We start from the raw sequence: 20624 nt of genomic DNA, 5'->3' as shown, positions 1-20624 counted from the left end.
AATAATAATAAATAGGAAAAAATATTTAAAAAAAATCTTAGATTTGATCCTTGTAACAAATTAAAGTATGTATTTTTAATTTTGTCAATTTAAAATCTAATTTTTTTTATTTATTTTCAATTCAAATTATTTGTTTATTTTCATTAAGTAAAATCAAAGGGAAAAAATAATATTTTAGTCATTAAACTCAATAAAAAAAATAATATTTTAAACATTTTATGTATATTTACAAGTTACATTGAATTTAATAATTAAAATACTATTTTTCTAACGATTTTACTTAACAAAAATAGGTAATAATTTATATTGAAAGCAAATCAAAATATTGGAATTTAAATTGACGAAATTAAAAATTTAGGATTTATTTTGTTACAAGTCTCAAACGCTAGGATTTTTTTTTTGTAATTATCCCTAATAAATATATAAAAATAAAAAAGCAAACTAACAAAAACAAACAAGTATGGGAGGTTACTTGTGGGCTTGTGAGGCTTATTTTTTTTCACACCTGTAAAATCTAAAATCTAGAATTTCTAAAATCTAGAATCTAGAAAATCTAGAATCTAAATGGAAGAGCGTTATCTAATTAGTGAGACTTATTACTAGTCGCATTTCAATAATTCAAATGATTCATTTTACTAGACATTTCATATATATAATTTATATAAAAAATAAATTGACCCAATAATCATAATTTATTCGATTTATTTCGTTTCTTAACAAAAATAAAAAAAACCCACAGCGCCCACCTGGCAAATCCACCTTCTTCTTTTTTTCCCTCAAATCAAAATGCCCATAACATGATAACAGCTTATGCCCATAACATGATAACAGCTTGTGACACGCACGTAATGTGCGTACCCCTATAAAAATATACGCAACCTCTCTTCTGCCTGATCCCCACACCCCTTGAATATCTTTCCAACCTAGACGACAATGTCAAATTTCATCTTTCACTCACTCTTTCTATTTTTCAATCTCATCATCTCCCTTGCATCTCATGGGAATGCCATCTCCAACTGCAACGGTCCATGTCGAACCCTAAACGACTGCGCCGGTCAGCTCATTTGCATCAATGGCAAGTGCAACGACGACCCTGACGTCGGAACACACATCTGCAACAACTCTCCTTCCCCTTCCAACAGTTGTAAACCGTCAGGCATTCTCACATGCCGAGGAAAATCATACCCTACTTACGAGTGCTCGCCTCCGGTCAAGTCCTCCACGCCCGCCAAGCTTACCAACAACGATTTTAGCCAAGGAGGTGATGGCGGTGGCCCATCGGAGTGTGACGGAAAGTACCATTCCAATGCTCAACCGATCGTTGCGCTGTCGACGGGATGGTATGCCGGTGGGTCGAGGTGCGGAAAGATGATACGAATTCAGGTAATAATAATATAAAAACAAAAATTTTATTCCATAATTTTCTTTGCACATTATAGTTTGTCTCTGCGCAAGCCATTTACGTTGCTCAAACAGAATAAATAACAAATTTGGATCTATAAATAATTTTTTGAATGAATTTCAGGCTAGTAATGGAAGGAGCGTGATGGCGAAGGTAGTGGACGAGTGTGACTCGAGGCATGGTTGTGATGCAGAGCATGCAGGACAAGGGCCTTGTGCCAACAACATAGTCGATGGGTCTGATGCTGTTTGGACTGCTTTGGGCCTCAATAAAAACTTGGGTGTTGTTGACATTACTTGGTCCATGTCCTGATTCGAAATGTGTATGTATGATATTATTCTATGCCAATAAATGTCACAAATTAATTAGGTGGACACATACTGTGCCTCTAATTAATCTAAAAATATTGTGATTTACAAAATAAAGTTACTTATTAAATAATAATACAGTCATGCACTGTTACATCCATGAGGGATTATGGTTCTCTAGTTAATTTGCTGGGTAAACTGTGGTTACGTTGATGATCATAATTGATATGCAATAAATTTCGAGATGGGTCTTATCGACTTCGTTGAATAAATTTAGTTCACTCTTCTTCTTCGTCCACAAAAACAATTAAGTTTTTTCTTATCTTACATTATTTTTGGAACTAGAGTTTATTTTCTTTCTCGCCCAGAATCAATTGGAAGGTGTTGTTGAGTCTTGAATGCCGGTCTCATCACAACGTTCACTCTAATGATTCAAACCATTTAACTTTTTGACTAAACAGATTATTCATACAAAAATTAAGCTGATTGAATAACTACAGTTATATGATTACATCATATTTATCTTTAAAAAATTAAATATAATTTATACAATGTCTATTTTTCAGAAGGATTATTTAGTTTGACGTACCTTTCTAACTTTTGATAATGGGAGAGATTTATAATATATATTTTTTTTTGTAACCTAATGTCTCTCAAGTCCATAGTTCTAAATCGCGGTATCAGGTAACGTAACGGTATCAATTGCGGAGTATCAGTATCGGTAGTATCGCCTGGTACGTATCGGGAATCGAGTGTCACGGCCGTAAAATTTTAAAAATCATAAACAATCTTCTGAAACTCAATTTTATGTATTTTTTTGACTCTTTTAACTTTAATTTGTCACATTTTAATCAAAATTTTGATATGTATGAATACTTTTGCCTCATTTTCAACTAAATAATATATATTTATTTTAGTCTCAATTATAAATTTTAATTATCTACAATTTAAAATAAATCCACAGAAGTACACCAACTAGACCCATGAGCTGGTTAAAGAAACACATGGGCCCAATTATTACTCAAAACAACCCACCATCTTCAACAAAATGTCTTGGCCCAAAACTATGAATATACATTTATATAAAATATAAATATAAAATATATACACTATGCTTCTTGTAGCCTCAAAGCTTCGCTCAACGAGGCATGACTAGAAAAGCATTCTGAAACATGCCGAAAGCCGCCGAAGGACAGCACAACCTCCTCATGAACCTCATAGCTACACTATCACTTTAGCGAAGACTAGCAATCCAAAACCAAAAATAGCATCGGAGCCACGAGCAGTTTTCTGCGCTGATTTTCATCCGTACCGACAATAACCGGCCTGTATCGCCCTGTGTATCGAATTCAGGCCGATATGTACCGAGACTCGACCGCTACGACTACGAATTTCATTCTTCCCGCTATACCGGTCTATATCCGAACCGATGGTCTGATTTTCCGGTACGAATCGGCCGGTACGGTACGTACCGGACGATATTTAGAACTATGCTCAAGTCCCTCACCCGTAATAGGTAGTGTGTTTCTTCTTACAAACAGCTCATTTCCCCTAAACTCTCTCTCTCTTCATCACCAGATGCACAGAACCCTAGATCACAGCCTTAGGTACCCTCTGGTCATCTTCCTCCTTCTCCCGATGCCTCCGTCTTTGCCGTAACGCTACCGCTTTTCCTCCTTCCTTCGCCACCTTATCTAATTCTACCAACACGCTTCCAACCGCCGACAACAATCCCCTCTTAAAGGACGTCATTTTTCCAGCCTTTGATTCCATCAAGGGCAAGCACGTTCGTGTCTCGCTCAAGAAACTCATATGCATTTATCTATATATATATATATATGAACAAATTGTGGTGTTTATCAATCAACAGTTAGGTCAACAATCGATTCGGTTGAAGTGACCTGGTATTTCTTTGGAGTCGATTGGATGTGTATTGATTCTCATTCTATCCATGAATTAGCCTTTTATTTGTTCTGTAATTTGGAATGAATTCGCACATTATTGTTCTCTGGCCAATTTATTTATGTTCAATTTTGTAGTTCAATTTTTTTTGATTTGGTCAAAATATAGAAAAAAAAATTGTGAGTAAATTAGAGAAAATTTGTCAAAACACAAATAAATTTGTGAACAAACTACAGAAATTTCAAAATACAAAAAAAAAAAATTCAAAATGCAGAGAAAATCAGGAAAATTTCAAAATTTCTCTTGAAAAATGTTGAGAAGCCTCAACCACTATAAAAATATTGTATGTCCTTTATCGTATAAAATCTTAATACTAAAAATCTTAAAAAAAAAATTTCCTTTTCAAAATACAAATTAATGTGAATTAGTCACACAATTACGATTATTAAATTAATGTAATTTAATTTTTTTTGTATGAATAATTTGTTAAGAAAAACACTACAAAATGTAAATCATTAAAGTGAATAAGGCCTAAAAAGACGCTCGGTAAAATATGATGTTTACAAAAAGGTCGGTCCCATGGCTCAATTAAGACATACCGTTTTACATTCACATGATCTAACCGTGGTTTCTATTGTTTTAAGATAAAGAAACATTAGAAATTTAACAATAAATGTTTTTTTTTTCTAATAAATAAATAAGCAAATAAATAAAATCCAATTTAATAAAAAATGCTTAAAACTTCAAATATATCATCCCTAAATGTAACTCCAATGATAGAAGATTGCTTATCAATTATTAATTTGTTTAGGAATTGACTGACATTTTGAAAAGGGTTGCTATATATCATATATTTCTTTTATTAAAATTTTCACCTTCTATATGGCTTTCTATAAAGCATGATGAATTTTGCAAAAATGCTAGATCTAAAAAAATTTTTAAAAATTCTACACAGTATCCACATAGGGGTGAGTTTCGTATAACGTGGATCTGATACTTGTAAGTATGGTGTAAAAAGTTTTATATTTTTTCTTTGGGTTGGTTTGGCAAGGGCTCATTGGGCTTTTTTGGCTCAATGAGCCATAAAAGACAGAATCGGTTCATGAACCACAACAGACAAAATATCCCATCCAACCCCATAATCATTACATTCTTCTCTTACAAAAAAATCAAAAAAGCCAAAAAGCCAAAAGCCCTTCCCAAACTAAGCTTTTGAGCCCAACTCATATAGTCAAAAAAGTCAAAAAGCTAACCCACTCCCCAAACGGACGCAAAATGGACCAATATTTATCATTTCAAATTGTCCCCTCTATTTTATTTTTATCTTTTTTAGAATATCTATTTATCTCTGAACTAGCTATTGTCAAGCCCCCACAGCCAGAGGGACATGCATAATTTCGCCATCACTATCAAAACTCACATTATTCACAACTTATGTGAAGCCTGCATACTTGATAGAACAAGCATGTTGTGGTGTCCTTGAGTAGGTGGACCCAATTAAAAAAAAAAAATTCAAAACGTGGTCTTGAAGAGAAGGATTAATGAAGAATGATTTGAGATGTGATTCCAAGTTGTTGTGATGAGTACTCAAATTGTGTGGTTGCTCCATGCGCACATGCAACTAAGATATTTTTTTAAGAACACAAAATTTAAAACATAAAAACAATCTAAATTAGAGTTTTTCTATTCTTTTTTCACAAGGACTACCCCACTTTGATAGATGCAGTTTTTTTTTTTTTTTTTTTTTTTTTTTTTTTTTTTTTTTTTGTGTGTGTGTGTGTGTGTGTGTAATCAATCACATGAATGGTCATTGTGACTCTGTGAGTGACTGGAACATAAATTCACATATTTATCAGTGAATTTTCATCTTATTTTGAAGCTTCAATTACCAAAGTAGTATTAAAAAAATTTAAAAATTACTAAGAATTCTTGTGCATATACAAAACATAGGTGTGTTTACTAATCGAATTGATTTGATTGGAGAGTAAAGTTGGAATCAAAACTAGTCCTTATAGCTAAAAAAATATTTGGAATTGGAACCCAACAGTTTAAGTTAGGTAATCCAATAAACAATAAAAATCGATTTGATTCTATAATTATAGGTTATTCTATTCTAAAAAATGTAGTTATCAATTAGATTAATTATTACAGAACGGAGAAACAACTCAAATTTAATTAATTGGAACATAAATATTGATTATATTAACTCAAACAAACATATTGATTATGTGTTATGCGTCATTTTATTCATTGTTTTTAATATGTCAATGTAGTTCTTGACTTATTTAATTTGCATCTAAATGATTCACAAATGCTATTTTTTTCCAAATTTAATACTCTTGCTTCTATTATAAAATTTGAATAAAAATGATATCGAAATCATTTAAATATTATAAATCAAATTAACATAATTAAAATATCAATTACCAAAATAAAAACACATATACTGACATATTTAAGTGTAAGAAATAATCCTAATAAGCTACGGGAAAAGTGCACCAAAAAATAAACCATCAAAAAAAAAAGAAGAATAAAAAAAAGAAGAAAAAAGTGCACCAAAAATTATGGTCTTTGTCTAGTGATTATGTAATATCTTTTGTGATGTGAGATCTTCTGTTCAATTCCTATAAAGAAAAATTTGATACTAAATATAGTGGTGTTTATTTTTACTCTGTCATGTGAGTTATAAGGTTATTTCCAATGGTTCACCAAATATTGTATCAAATTTAAATTTAATAAAAAAAACTTATTTTTTGCTGCTCCAATGGTCCACTAAATCTTTCTTCAAATCTAGAATTTCTCAAATTCTTCATCATATTGAGGATCGATTGCCATTCATCAAATTACTGTTCATAATCGAATGTCTCTCCAAATGTCTCCCGGATGACCATCTCAAGACAAAAATTTGTAAAAAATTTACACTCGTCGGTCGATCTCTTGGATGACCATCTCAAGCCAAAAAATATATATATATATTTACACTAGTCGGTCGACCGACCAAACATCCTCCCGATTGACCGTTGGTTTGGTAAAGCCACACAAATCTCCATTAGAACACTTGATATCAAAATAAACTTTTATTCAAATTTGATAAAAATATTGACACACCGTTAGAAATATCCTAACTAGTAGTTGTTGAGCTTGGACTTCATTGGATTTAATGATTGTTAGTTGTTATTGGGCTAGTAGTATGTTTTTGATATAATATATTTTTTTATGTTTGTAATTAACTTCTTAGTGATTAAAAATAAGAAAAATATCAAAAAAAGTAAAGAGTGAAAAATAAATTCTAAAATAATTAAGATACAAGTGATTTATATATTCAATTTTCCAAAAAATCCTTATACTTTCATTAATTGAAAAAAAATAAAAAAATACTCCCCACTTTTTTAAAATTCTCACTTTAAAAAAATGCACCAAAATTTTAAATTTTATAAGCCTTCGTTTGGAAAGTGGATTGGCTTTTCGACTTTTTAATTTTTTTGACTATTTTAGCCTGAGGCTAAAAAGTCTGATTCGATAAAAACTTTTGAGTTTTTTAGTTTTTTTGTAAAAGAAAGAATATAATGATTATAGATTAAATGTGATGTATTATTTTATTCGACTAAAAAATTTATTTTATTTTTTATGACTAAAATACTCAAAAAAAAAAAAAAAAAAAAAAAAAAATCCATGTTTAGACTTCTCAAACGAAGGCTAACTCAAAACTATGATATCGCTTGACGCATGGACCCTCCAACAATCTTTTCATAGCCGCGAATGACAAATCAGCTAGCTAGTGAAAGCTTGTTTTGAGATTTTTTTATTACGAAAAAAATATGTAAAAAAAAAAGATTAAAAGTTATTTTGTCTTAAATAAGTTAATAAATTATTATTTTTTATTCAAAATATATCTCTCAAAAAAATGTATAAATAGGCAAAATTTGGTATATTAACCGTAAACTTTTAATATATTTTATATTTTGATATATTACATGTTGTTTTTTAATAAAGTCAAGAGAAGAAAATTGCACCCAAAAATAAACTAAAAAAGAGAAGGAAAAACATGGGAGAAGACAAGGAGTTCTTTATTTTTATTTTCTTTTAGCATTGTTTAGACAGTTTACATGCACCTTAACTAATCTATTTACTGTCCAATCAAAGACAATGCTCGAGCTAGAAAATTTCAAATAAATTATTTTATTATGACCTGACTCTAGAAATCATATTGTGAATAATTGTATGAAAAGCACACTAACCAATACCTTGAGACAATCCTTCGACCTACGCAACGAGTTTGGGTGCCAGTAAATCTCTTTAACAAAATTTAAATTGTTGGAGTAGTTCCTTAATATTTTGAAATTGCTTCAAAGAATTTTGTAAATTAAATTCTAATATCAAGACCAACACAATTGCAACATCCAAAATAATTACAACTCAAAATTATTTATTTATTATAAATCAACTAAAGGCAAGTTTGGCCATAAGATATTTTAGTCAAAAAAATTAGTCTAAAAAATAACCTTAAGTTTTGTATAAGTGACGTGGCCCACCTGATTTTGCACTCCTCAGACATGAACGAATAAATTATACTAATATTACTTCAGATTTGAAATATATATATATATATATAAATTTAATAAAATTATATTAATTTTTCTTATATTTTTTATTCACATAATATTTAATTTCATTATCATATAAATTCATTAGTTATATAAATAAAATAATAATATTATCATCTTTTTTATATCAAAATATATATTTTATTTTATTTATCTTTATGTTTTTATTCATTGGCATTAGATTCAAGCTTTTTAACTTTACTAAAAGAAAATAATAAAATTAAGATGAATTATATTAACGGTCCCCATAGCTTGGGACTTGTATCACTTTGATATCTGAGTTTGGTAACATCTACATTTTTTGTTTATGTTTACAAAAGTTTTATAAATTGATTTTTGCTTATTTTTTGAAAAATATAAACTATAAATGCGTTTAGTTTGAACAAAATGTTTAAAAAAATTTAAAAATATAAATTGAAAAATATGTTTGTTCAAACCTAAAATATTTATATTTATTTTTTATTATTTATGACAATGGGATCGTACACATTATAATTGAAAAAAATTAATTAAAAAAATTAATTGGGAAAAAAATTAATTGAAAAAAAATCTTGAAAAAAAAATATTTGAACAAAAAATATTTGAACAAAAAATTATTTGAAAAAAAATTATTTAGTCAAAATTTTAAATTTCTGTTTAAAAACCAACGTAAACTCATTCTACAAATTTATAAACTGAGACAACCATTTATAAACCAAAAAAATTATCAAACAATTTTTTATGACAGTTTTTAAAATTTTTGTAAATATAAACTGAAAAATAAAATGGTTACCAAACAGACCTGATATATTTGATCCTAAATTTTGAATCTTATTCCAAATAAGGACAATTGAGTATACCATTGCTTAATTTCAAAGGCAAAACCATTAATTTGATAAAATATGAACTAATTTGATAAAAATAAATATCAAAAAATACTTTTGAATTTTTTAAAATTATTTCTACCCACTAAAGATAAAATTATGTAAAATTCATAAATCTTTTAAATATTTATTTATTTATTTATTTTTCCAAATTAATTTTTATTACGTGTTTGGATAATGATTATATAATGGATAGTTATTTTTATTTTCATTAAATTAGTTTCAATTTTCCCCAAAGCCAAATATAGCGATTACTTTAATATCATTATTAAACCAATCTATTAAATCAAAAAATCCAAAATTAAAAGTATTTCATATATTAAACCTATTGATTACACATTAAAATCCTAACAATCAGTCATTATAGGATTATCATCTAAATACATAATAAAAATAAATTTGGTAAATAAATAAATATTTAAAAGATTTATCAATTTTACATAATTTTATCTTTGTTGGTAGAAATAATTTTTAAAAATTTAAAAATATTTTTTTGACATTTATTTTTATCAAATAAGTTTATATTTTATTAAATTGATAATTTTGCCCTTAAAATTAAGCAATATTATCTTCAATTCATGATCAAATGTGTCACAACTAAAAAATCAGATATCAAAGTGATTCAAATCCTAAATTATTGGGACTGTTAATGTAATTCGCCTATAAAATTATGTTAAAACAGTAAGATATATATTTTCTTCAAAAGTATCAATGTTATTTATCTTTTATTTTGAGGCAATTTGGAAAGATTAACTTTTTAACTTTTTTTTAGATTTTTAGTTTTTTTGTATCACAGTATCTCCCTATTTTTTTACACAAAAAAATTAAGAAATTAATTTTTTACTATCTTTTCAAAACATCACCCTATTAATAGACTTTATTTACCAAATCAATAAATAAATCGAATAAGAAAAAAACAAAAATGGCAGTTTGGTTATTGTTCTCATAAGCCAAGTGCAAATAGTGGGGAAGATATGATATGACACCCCATAAATGATTAAAAAAAAAAACAATTTGGGACCGCTCTTTGATGGCATAGCATAGGGAGCGAGAGGAGCTATATAGGGTTTCTGTAGCGTCGTGATTCGATGACTTCATTATTCTTTTTGCATTGTTCCATTATTACTTGTTAATTATAAAATAATTCATTAAGGTTCTTGTGATTAAAATTTTATAACATAAAAAATATTTAATATTTTTATAATATTTAAAATCTCTCAATATTGATTCAGAAAAAATTCGATCTAGAAAATTTATCTGGATTTCTCAAAAAACTTTTTTCCAGAGAAATTCTGAGAAAACTAAAAAATTTCTCTGAATTTCAGTCTAGAGATTTTCTCTATATTTTCAAATAATTTCTCTGCGTTCAAACCAGAAAATTTATGTCTTCCCAGTCACGATATGTTATACACAAAATCGATCACCTAATTAACAACAAAAATAAATATACATATATATATAGAGAGAGAGAGAGAGTGGAATGAGAATTTCTTTGGATTCAAACCAGAGAAATTCAAAGAAAATTGAAATTTCTCTGAATTTGTTCATAAATTTTTTTGGTTTTGTTCACATAGAATTGAAATTTATCTGTGTTTTCAAAATTTCTCTATGTTTTGATTAAATTTTATGTGTTTATAAAATTTCTCTACAAATATGGCCAAAGAAATTTTACTAACCACTTCTCATAAGCATAACAACAAATACCTTCAGTGTATAATCAAATAGATTGGGAATATACAAATCTCATTGTCAATTTCTTTGACAAGTTGGAATATACAAATTTGAAAAACAACCAAGTTAATATATATATATATATATATATATGAACATAACCAACAACAAATGTATACCTAATTAGAAGAAACCACTACACTGATTAGTTAATGGAAAATAGAACACATGGACAACCTACTTCCCATGGATCTGATGCAAATAGACGACTTATTCTTCGTTCATACATTGTGTTTCGTCCATTCATACGTTGTGCTTCGTCCATTCTCACCTCATGATCAAACATCAACCTTACACGCCTGTCAAGCCCATCACAAGTGAGACCTGGTTGTCAGCAAGACAAATCGATAGAGAGAGCGTAAAGAGGGAAAGAGAAAACTCTAGTTCATAGACGAACACGATAAGCTCCAAGTCGTTGAGCTCAAACAAGAGGTTCATCGATACGACCTTTCAAACAATAAGTTCGTCGGAGGCGACAACAGAGAGATGGCAATAGCAAAAGAAGCAACAGCAGAGATGAAGAGAGAGGAGAGAGAAACAGCGACAAAGATGAGAGAGAGAGAGAGAGAGAATGAGAATAAGTGAGACATATAGGATGGGTGAAGGACTTTAGCCATCACAAAATAATATTGTGGATCTCTCCCATTACTAAAAACTAGAGAAAGACCTTAGATTAATTTTCTCTGAAAAATATAGAGCGATAAGATTAGACCTTATTTGGGAAGAGATAAGATGTCTAAATAAATATAAAAAGATAAAATAGATTAATTTAGCTAATAAGAGAAAATCTCGCATTTAAAGTATAATCATTTTATTTTTTCTCCTACAATCATCACATTCAAACAAAACAAAAAAAAAATATCAAAAATTATTTTCAAACAGAACTAATTTAGCTAAATTAAATTAATAAAAAAACTAAAAAATAGACTTAGGCCTTGTTTGGGGAGTGGCTATTTTAGCCAAAAAGTCAAAAAGTTATTAAAAGTTGTCACATCACCTCTCTACTTTTCTGCACATCTTTTCGTAAAAAGTCAAAAAGTTACTAAAATGACCTGTTCCCAAACAAAGACTTGGTAACTATAATTAATTTTAGATTGTTTTATTCCTTTAAACAAAATTATGGGTTGTTTGAGATGATCGAAGTTGCTGCCGTTTGGCAAATGGATTGGGTTTGGGTTAGAACTAAAAAAGCACAGCTATTTTGAATAATAAGTTAAAATATGACTTTTTCACTTTTTTTTTTGAAAAATGTGTAAAAAAAAATAGAGAGGTGATGTGACTTAAAAAAGTCAAAAAACTAACTTTTAATTGTGCTGTCAAAATAGGCTAAATAAGCCAATAAGACAAATGTCATATATAAACTATAATCATTTTACTTTTTTTCTCACCAAAAAAAAGTTAAAAAAATTAAAAAGTTATTTTCAAACGGAACTAATTTAGCTCGATGAAATTAGTCAAAAAGCTAAAAAATTAAATGAATCCTAAATATATTTTTTAATCTTTTATAAAAATATGTAAAAATTAATAATAATAACAATAATAATGAGACCTAAAAAATATTACTATTTTAATGTACCCCAAACAAACTCTAAGGTCACATTTGTTTGACAGTTTGGAGGGTGGGATTGGACCAAGATGCCTCCTTGGTCCATGAAGCCATCTTTGGTTCTCTCTTATAAGTCTTGGAGTGTTAATCCAGCGATGTTAACAATTCCTCTCACTGACCGGATTAACTTTGCTGGGAGAAGGTGTGATTGGAAAAATACTGAGGGTTTAAGGTTTTTTTTTTTTTTTTTTTTTACCCAAGGGCAGCCTGTTATTTGTAAATATATATATATATATATATTTGTTTTAGAATTTTTTTAATGTAGAAATATTTTATTTGTATTTTATATAAAAATAATTTAACAGTTCCATCACTAACTATCTCACACACTATCATCAAAACAAATACAGTTTTACTTAGTCCCCTCACTAATAATCCTCACGTTAACAATCTTTTCACTAATTATCCCCTCACTAACAATCCTCACGTTAACAATCTTTTCACTAACTATCCCCTCACTAACAATCTTATCTAACCTGATCCGTTAAACAAATGTAGCCTCAGATACTATAAAAAGCTAGGCTCCGTTTGGTTTAGTTTAGGAATTATGATTTAATTATAGAATTGTGATTTAAATGTGGAATTGTGTAAATTTTGAAAAGAGAAGAAAAGAAGAGTATGCCAGAGAAGAAAGGAAGAGCAAAGGGTCGACACCCAAGTTGCAGGGGTCGACAACTGTAAAATCTGGGTTTCAAAAATACAGCTGCCAAATCATATCGGTACTGACACAGCCCCTTTCTTATTCACTTTTTCAGATTTAGATGCAGAGTATGTCATCTTTTTTGACCCCTGAGCAGATCTTCTGACACCATATCTTCTTCATGAAGTTGACTTATGAAGGAGAGCATTAAATTAAAAGCTCATGCATTTATTGAGCCTTCTTTTCCCAAAACCTACATACAGTCTGCATCTCACCGTGCTTTGATCAAACACAGCTGAAGGATATCCTCCATAATCTTCTTCAACGGCTAGGAGACTCAAATCTCATCTCTCTCTAACAGTGAGAAGCCATCAATATTATAAATATAGAGGTCTACTTGTTCATTAAATACACTTCTTAAATATAACATACCCAAAGCATTCAAGAGCATTTAACATACTTCATTTATACTTCAACTTTCATATCTGAGTGAGTAATCTGTGAGCTTACACTTTCATATTCATATTTTAAAAGAGAATATTTGTAAAAGGGATAGTTATACCTCTTACTTTTGTTCCTTATTTTTCTGAGTGAAATACTTGTAAAGTGAGGCATTTAGTCGAGAGATTCTCAACAGATTGAAATAAGTCATGTGTAAAAATCCACAAGCTAGGAGGAGCTTGGTGGTGCATTGATTCTTAGTGAAGAAATTCTCAAGGAAGCCTCTTGAGGAGTGGATGTAGGCCTGTGAGCCGAACCACTATAAATCCTTGTATCAAGCTTTTCTTTCCTTTCCTTTATTTTATGTGTACTTGGTATTATCTGCAACATTTAATCTCTTAGACCTTAAAATCTATTTTCTAGCTAAATTTTTTATTACCCAATTCACCCCTCTCTTGGGTTGTTTTCCTATATAACAATTGGTATCAAAGCCTCATCTCTAATATTGTGCCTTAACCGTCTTAGAGTGATTTATGGTAACCCCTAGCTCCTCACTTCCTGAAGGTCAAGCCTCAAACAGACCACCATTCTTCAATGGCATAAATTTAACTATTGGAAAACCCGTATGATTATGCATATCCAATCTATTGACTATGAGGTTTGGAAAATCATTTGTGATGGTCTTAAGGTCCCCACCAAAATGATAGATGGTCTGCTAGTACCCAAACTTGAGAGTGAGTGGACTAGTGCTGATTATAAAGATATTCAATCAAATGCCAAAGTTGTTAATATGTTGTATTGTGCACTTGATGCTACTGAGTTTAACAGAATATGCACTTGCACCATAGCGAAAGAAATTTGGGATAAAACTTATTGTAACTCATAAGGGAACCACTCAAGTCAAAGAGTCTAGAGTGAGCTTACTTGTTCATAACTTCGAGCTCTTCAAGATGAAACCAGATGAGAACATATCACAAATGTTCACTCGCTTTACAGATATTATAAACAACCTTAAATCTCTTGGGAAGACTTATACTAATGCAAAAATTGTCACAAAAGTCCTCCGATCATTGCCAAAAAGTTAGGAGAACAACGTTATTGCAGTAATAGAAGCAAGAGACTTGTCAACACTGAGTCTTGATGAGCTAATGAGATCTCTCCTAATCCATGAGATCATCATGCAAGAAGAAAAACAAGAATAAGAAGAAATGGATAGCTTTCAAGTCCACCTCAAAATCTCAAGAGGAAGAAGAAGATGCTTCAGAAAAAGATGAAGAAATGGCTTTTATTACCAAAAGATTCAAAAGATTTGTGAAGAAAAAACAAGGTGTAAGGAAATTCTTCAGAAAAGACTTCAACAAAGATCTTCAAAAAGGAGAAAATCATAAAAAATCTGAAGTTACTTGCTATGAATGTAACAAGTTAGGACACTACAAATTGGAATGTTCAAAGCTCAAAAAACAATTCAAGAAGGATAAGAAGAAAGCCATGATCGCAATATGGGGAGAAGACAGTGATGACAGCGACTCGGAGACGGATATTTGCAAGAATAAAGTTACAAATCTATACTTGATAGCACTTGAAGATGATGTGTGCTTTAGGTTAAAATCCAGCAACAACCGTTGGTACCTTGATAGTGCGTGCTCAAGGCATATGACCGGTGACAGAGCAATGTTCTCAACCCTTAAATCCAAAGAAGGAGGTCACGTGACCTTCTTCTTTGGAAAGGGAAAGATCATCGGCGAAGGTAGTATTGGTAAACCTTCTTCACCCATCATCGAAATTGTGTTGCTTGTTGAAGGATTGAAACATAACTTACTTAGTAATAGTTAAATGTGTGATAAAGGCAATCATGTCACTTTTGAAAAATCCCACTGCACCATTAAAAATTCTGCTGAAAACAAAGTGCTTTTTGTTGGTCATAGGTATGAAAATGTGTATATATTTGATTTGCATAGTTTATCTCGTAATCATGATGTTAAGTGCTTATTTGCTATAAATGATTTCGGATGACTATGGCATAGGAGGCTAGGACATACTCATATGGATTTGCTTTCAAAACTCTCAAAACTTGATTTGGTTGTAGGTTTACCAAAAATTGATTTTGAAAAAGATAGATTTTGCGATGCTTGTCAACAAGGAAAACAAACAAGAGTTTCTCTCAAATCTAAAAATATTATTTCCACTTCTAGACCTCTTCAATTGTTGCATATTGACTTGTTCAGACCTTCTAGAACTTTAAGTCTTTGTGGTAAATCTTATTGTCTTGTTTGTGTAGATGACTATACTAGATTCACTTGGGTGATTTTTTTGGCACAGAAAAGTGATACTTTCTATGTATTTACAGCTCTTTGTAAACGTATTCAAAACATGATTAGTCTTACTATTTGTAGCATTAAAAGTGATCATGGTAGAGAATTTGATAATAATGAGTTTATTCTATTTTGTAATGAGCATGGCATTAATCATAATTTTTCTGCTTCTCGAACTCCTTAGCAAAATGGTGTGGTAGAAAGAAAATAGAGTTCTTGAGGAAATGGCTTGGACTATGCTTTGTGAAAATAATTTGCCAAGATATTTTTTGGGCAAAAGTCGTCAATACAGCTTGTTATATTATTAATCGTGCCATGATTAGACCCGTACTCAAGAAAACACCATATGAATTGTGGAAAGGTAGAAAACCCAACATTGGTCATTTTTGTGCATTTGGCTATAAATGTTTTGTACTTAATAACAATAAAGAAAATCTTGGGAAGTTTGATGCAAAATCTAATGAAGCCATGTTTCTTGGCTATGCAAATTCTAGTAAAGCATATTATGTCTTTAATAAAAGAACTTTACTCGTTGAAAAATCCATACATGTTGCTTTTGATGAATCTAATTCCTTTGCTTCCAAGAATATTGCTATTGATGATGTTGTAGATTCTAATCCAAGAATTAAAGGCATTTACTTATCAAAAAATGATGAACTTCATTCTTCGGAACCAAATATTGAAGTCTCTCTGGAAGACCTTCAAAAAGAATATGCCCAGCCAATGAAGGAAAATGATCTACCCAAAGAATGAAAGTATGCTCATGAACATCCCAAAGATCTCATTATAGGAGATGCCACACAAGGTGTAAGAACTCGTTATTCTATTCATAACATTTGCGACAATTTAGCTTTTGTTTCTCAAATTGAGCCAAAAACTTTTTCTGAGGATGAACACGATGAAAACTGGATTTTTGTTATGCAAAAAGAGTTAAATCAGTTTGAAAGAAATGAAATTTGGTTTCTGACTCCTCGTCTTAAGAATCATTTCGTTATTGGAACTAAGTGGGTTTTTCGAAACAAAATGGATGAATCCAGGGTTGTTATTCGAAACAAAGTTAGACTTGTAGCCCAAGGTTATAACCAAGAAGAAGGCATTGATTTGTGAAATTAAACCGAGGTCATGTTTAACCGAGGTCATGTTTAACACTTGCTGAAACAAGTTGAAGTTAAACCGAGGTCATGTTTAACACTTGTTGAAATTTGTGAAAAATTTACAAGTTGAAGTTAAACCGAGGTTATGTTTAACATTTGTTGAAATTTGTGAAAAATTTACAAGTTAAAGTTAAACTGAGGTTATGTTTAACACTTGTTAAAAATTGTGAAAAATTTATAAGTTGAAGATGAACTGAGGTTACGTTTTACACTTATTGAAATTTAAATTTACAAGTTGAAGTTAAACTAAGGACATGTTTAACACTTGTTGAAATTTTAAAGAAAAATTTACAAGTTGAAGTTAAACTGAGGTCATGTTTAACACTTGTTGAAATTTTAAAAGCTTATAAGTTGAAGTTAAACCAAGGTCATGTTTAACACTTGTTGAAATTTTAAGAAAAATTTACAAGTTGAAGTTAAACCGGGGTTATGATTAAAGGAAGGAATGATATAGGTTCCATCACCTCAGGATGCCGAGATAATAGAACCTAGGGGGCAGTTGTGAGGACATGATTTTTGAATGACAACACGTGGCTGAGGTGTCACCGAAGTGCCAGCTGAGGTGCCACGTGTCCTGGTCATGACGCCGAGATCATCTTGGCTAGGCCGAGTTTATCTACGAACATACCGGAATCCAGGATAAGCGGATAAAGGACAAGAGTCCTGAAATGAGAGAAGACTTCAGTTTAGGTAAAGATAAGACTCTTAGAGAGTTTATCTCAATCCTACTGGGAGTCCAAGATTAGCAATAATCCTAAGTCCATTGAAGCTAGGCTTCTATTGGGACTAGGTTTGTGTTGGCTATAAAAGAGAGGCACCCCCATGGGTCTAAGGTATGTTTTTTGTATTCTAAATAGTGAGTTAAGCACTTTTTCTATCTTTGAGAGATATACTGACTTGATCGTCGGAGTGTCCCCGGTGGACGAACCACCGCCAGAATCTCTTCTTTCTGTTGTAGGTCGTTCAGGCTTAATATATTCTGCTAGTGTTCTCCATCTGAGTGCCGGATTGGCAGTGTGGTCAAAAATTGACACACACAATTTGGCGCCATCTGTGGGAAAGAAATGAGAATAGATGGCTAACGACGGACAGAGAGAGAAGATTGGAGACGACACTCCTACTGGGAGTGGAAGACCTATTGACCTCGACGTCAAAGGAGACAACTGCAACAAAGAGACTCGTGATAAGAATCATGAAGGAAATGACGTCGGCCAGGAGGGCGACGTACAGAAGAAATCAGACCGAAACGAGTACTATAACGAGGATAACCTCCAGGTATGGAAGGATAGATATGTAACAACCCCTATCCGTAATTAGCCACTAATCCGTATTTAATGATGTTAATGAGAGGATTAAAATAAATCATGTGTTTATTCTGCACTTTGTATGATTTTGGCTTTCTATCTGTTACTTATAGAAATATCTATTTGGAATTCCACTTTAATATGTAAATCGAAAGCCTTATCGGCATCCGAAACCGAAATTAACTACACCGATATGTTATTTGGAATTTTTAGAACCTTATGGCAAATTTTATTAAAAATTGATTCAGTCTGATTCGTTAAGTCGCGTTTGATAAGCCTTATGTTCTAATTAGTGTATTTTAGCATCATAGCTTTATATGTGAGTTATAAACTCATTTTGAGCTCATTTTCTTTTATCCCTTGAGTGAAAAAAAATCTGGTGAAACATTTTAGAGAGAGAGGGAGCACGATTCTAGAGAGAGAAAGGAAGAGATTGAAGAAGAATTGAAGACTATAGCTTGAATTGGTCATAGATTGTGCTAGAACAAGAGTAATTCAAGACTCTAGGTAAGATTACAACCTCTAGATTGTGTAACTAAGTCATTTAACATGAAATTTCTTCAAGATTATGCGTTTAAGGGTGTGTATTGAGCTTAGAAGGAAGATTTGAGTGGCAATTCATGCATGCATGCACATTTTCTTACAAATTGAGCATGATTTCCATGAATCCTCTCTTGCATGTTTGAAATCCATCTTCATTTGGGAAAATCATCAAGTTTCAAGTTGTTTTGTGGTGTTTGATCATGTTTTGAGAAGTTTGATACAAGAAAAATTCATGTATGTTGTGTTCATAAACATTCATCATGTTTTAAGTTGAAATTGTGAGTTTTTAACAAACCCTTGGGCCATAATTTTATGAAATGATCCTAAATTCTTCATGTTTTACAAGTTTGCTATGTTATCTCAAGTTTTGGGGCCCAAGAGATGTGTTTTGAAGGTTGGAATTCGAGTTTTGAGCTTGGAGGTGCAATCTGGAAATTCTAGATTCTACATCTACGCTCGACCGTGGAAGTTCACGCTCGAGTGACAAATCTGAGTGCGTGCACTCCGCTCGAGCGACCAAAAGTCCACTCAAGCGTGAATTGCAAGCTCCCAGAAGTTTCATGTCTTTTACAGATCGCTCGAGCGAAGGAATGTGCGCTTGAGCCACCATTCACATTTTGCATGTCCGCTCGAGTGAGTAAAGCTACGCTCACGCGTGGACCTTATTTTCATAAATTTTGCCTAAGTGTTTCAAGGCATGTTTTGGCATCCTCATTGCATCTTAGGCATTCATAAGCCTTAATTAAGCCATAGTAATGAGGTTATGGATTAGAAACACACTATAGAAAGAATATATTAAGTTCCGAGACTGCAAGTGTGTGTGTTTTAAGCATTGTGATAAGAAAGAATAAGAACCAATGTAATGAAAGCGAAGCCTTAATGGCCACTTGAATGTGTAATGATAAGACATTCTTGTGTTATGTATTTTGTGATTGTAGGTCAAGACTCGAGGATTGATTGACCGCTTACTGGAACCACTGTGAGTAACGTTATCGCAAAGATATGTTTATATGAATTATGTTCCAAATGAAATGTGATAAGCTATGTTTTCTAAAATGATATTTGTTTTTGTGAACGAATATTCCGTATTTGAAATCTATTATGGCATCCATAGATAATCCCAAGTCATGGGGGACGGCATGAAAATGTGAGTCCATGACATTCATGTGTTTACGAGATCTCGTTAGCCACTTCATTGTGGTGATATGTGTTTAATCGGTATCCGGAACCGATTACTCTAGTCGGAAGACGTTCTGTGATGTGTTCTATGAGATGTACCATTATTATGTTCTGATATGGATATGATTATGCTCTGGTCTATTTTCTGCTTATGATATATTCGGATTTCGTTCACTAACTCCTTTACCTTAATGTTATTCATTGGGCTTTAGCTCACTGTGTGTATATATATGTATAGGTGAGCATTCTGGAGCCCGAGCCTGAAGGCTTTTGTCTGGATCTGTGTTCTGTTGTCAGCCAACCATTGTGCCTCACGTGGAGGTTCTCGAAGTGTCATGTGTTCAAGTTCTGTTGGTTTTATGTATATGTATTACTTGTTTTAATTCTGTTGGCTGGACTTAAGATGCTATAATATGTGTGGGTATAATGTATGAATGACTATTGCATACTTGTATATAATGTTTTTAAATATTCCGTTTCATATAAGTCAGCACAGCTCATTAGACAACTATATTTACGTATTTGCTTCCGCTAGCCCCTTAATCTTGTTAATCTATTCAGAGGCCTTCGGTAATCCAAGGATTACTGGCCAGTTACGATGCTAAACCTATAGGGGCGGGTTTGGGTCGTGACAA

The 20624-nt window shown here is 31.4% G+C and overlaps 1 protein-coding gene across 1 annotated transcript; it reads left to right on the top strand.

Annotated features, from left to right (window-relative positions):
• Positions 1-815: 815 nt before the first annotated feature.
• On the top strand, positions 816-1982 carry LOC114273069 (kiwellin). The gene is made up of 2 exons (XM_028214838.2): positions 816-1383; positions 1526-1982. Exons 1-2 carry the CDS (start codon positions 934-936, stop codon positions 1712-1714), a joined length of 639 nt encoding a protein of 212 aa, XP_028070639.2. The 5' UTR covers positions 816-933; the 3' UTR covers positions 1715-1982.
• The last annotated feature ends 18642 nt before the right edge of the window (positions 1983-20624 follow it).

The sequence above is a fragment of the Camellia sinensis genome, chromosome 14 (genome assembly GCF_055761805.1).
Source record: "Camellia sinensis isolate YWXY chromosome 14, ASM5576180v1, whole genome shotgun sequence".
NCBI classification, from domain to species: Eukaryota; Viridiplantae; Streptophyta; class Magnoliopsida; order Ericales; family Theaceae; genus Camellia; species Camellia sinensis.
Note: the sequence above shows the minus strand (reverse complement) of the source record. Positions and strands in the feature narration are given on the sequence as shown.

Excerpts from the sequence above, each read along its gene's own strand:
- LOC114273069 (XM_028214838.2), top strand. The coding sequence starts at position 934 with ATGTCAAATTTCATCTTTCACTCACTCTTTCTATTTTTCAATCTCATC. Across the intron at positions 1,384-1,525 it reads GAAAGATGATACGAATTCAG|GCTAGTAATGGAAGGAGCGT; the intron begins GTAATAATAATA and ends AATGAATTTCAG.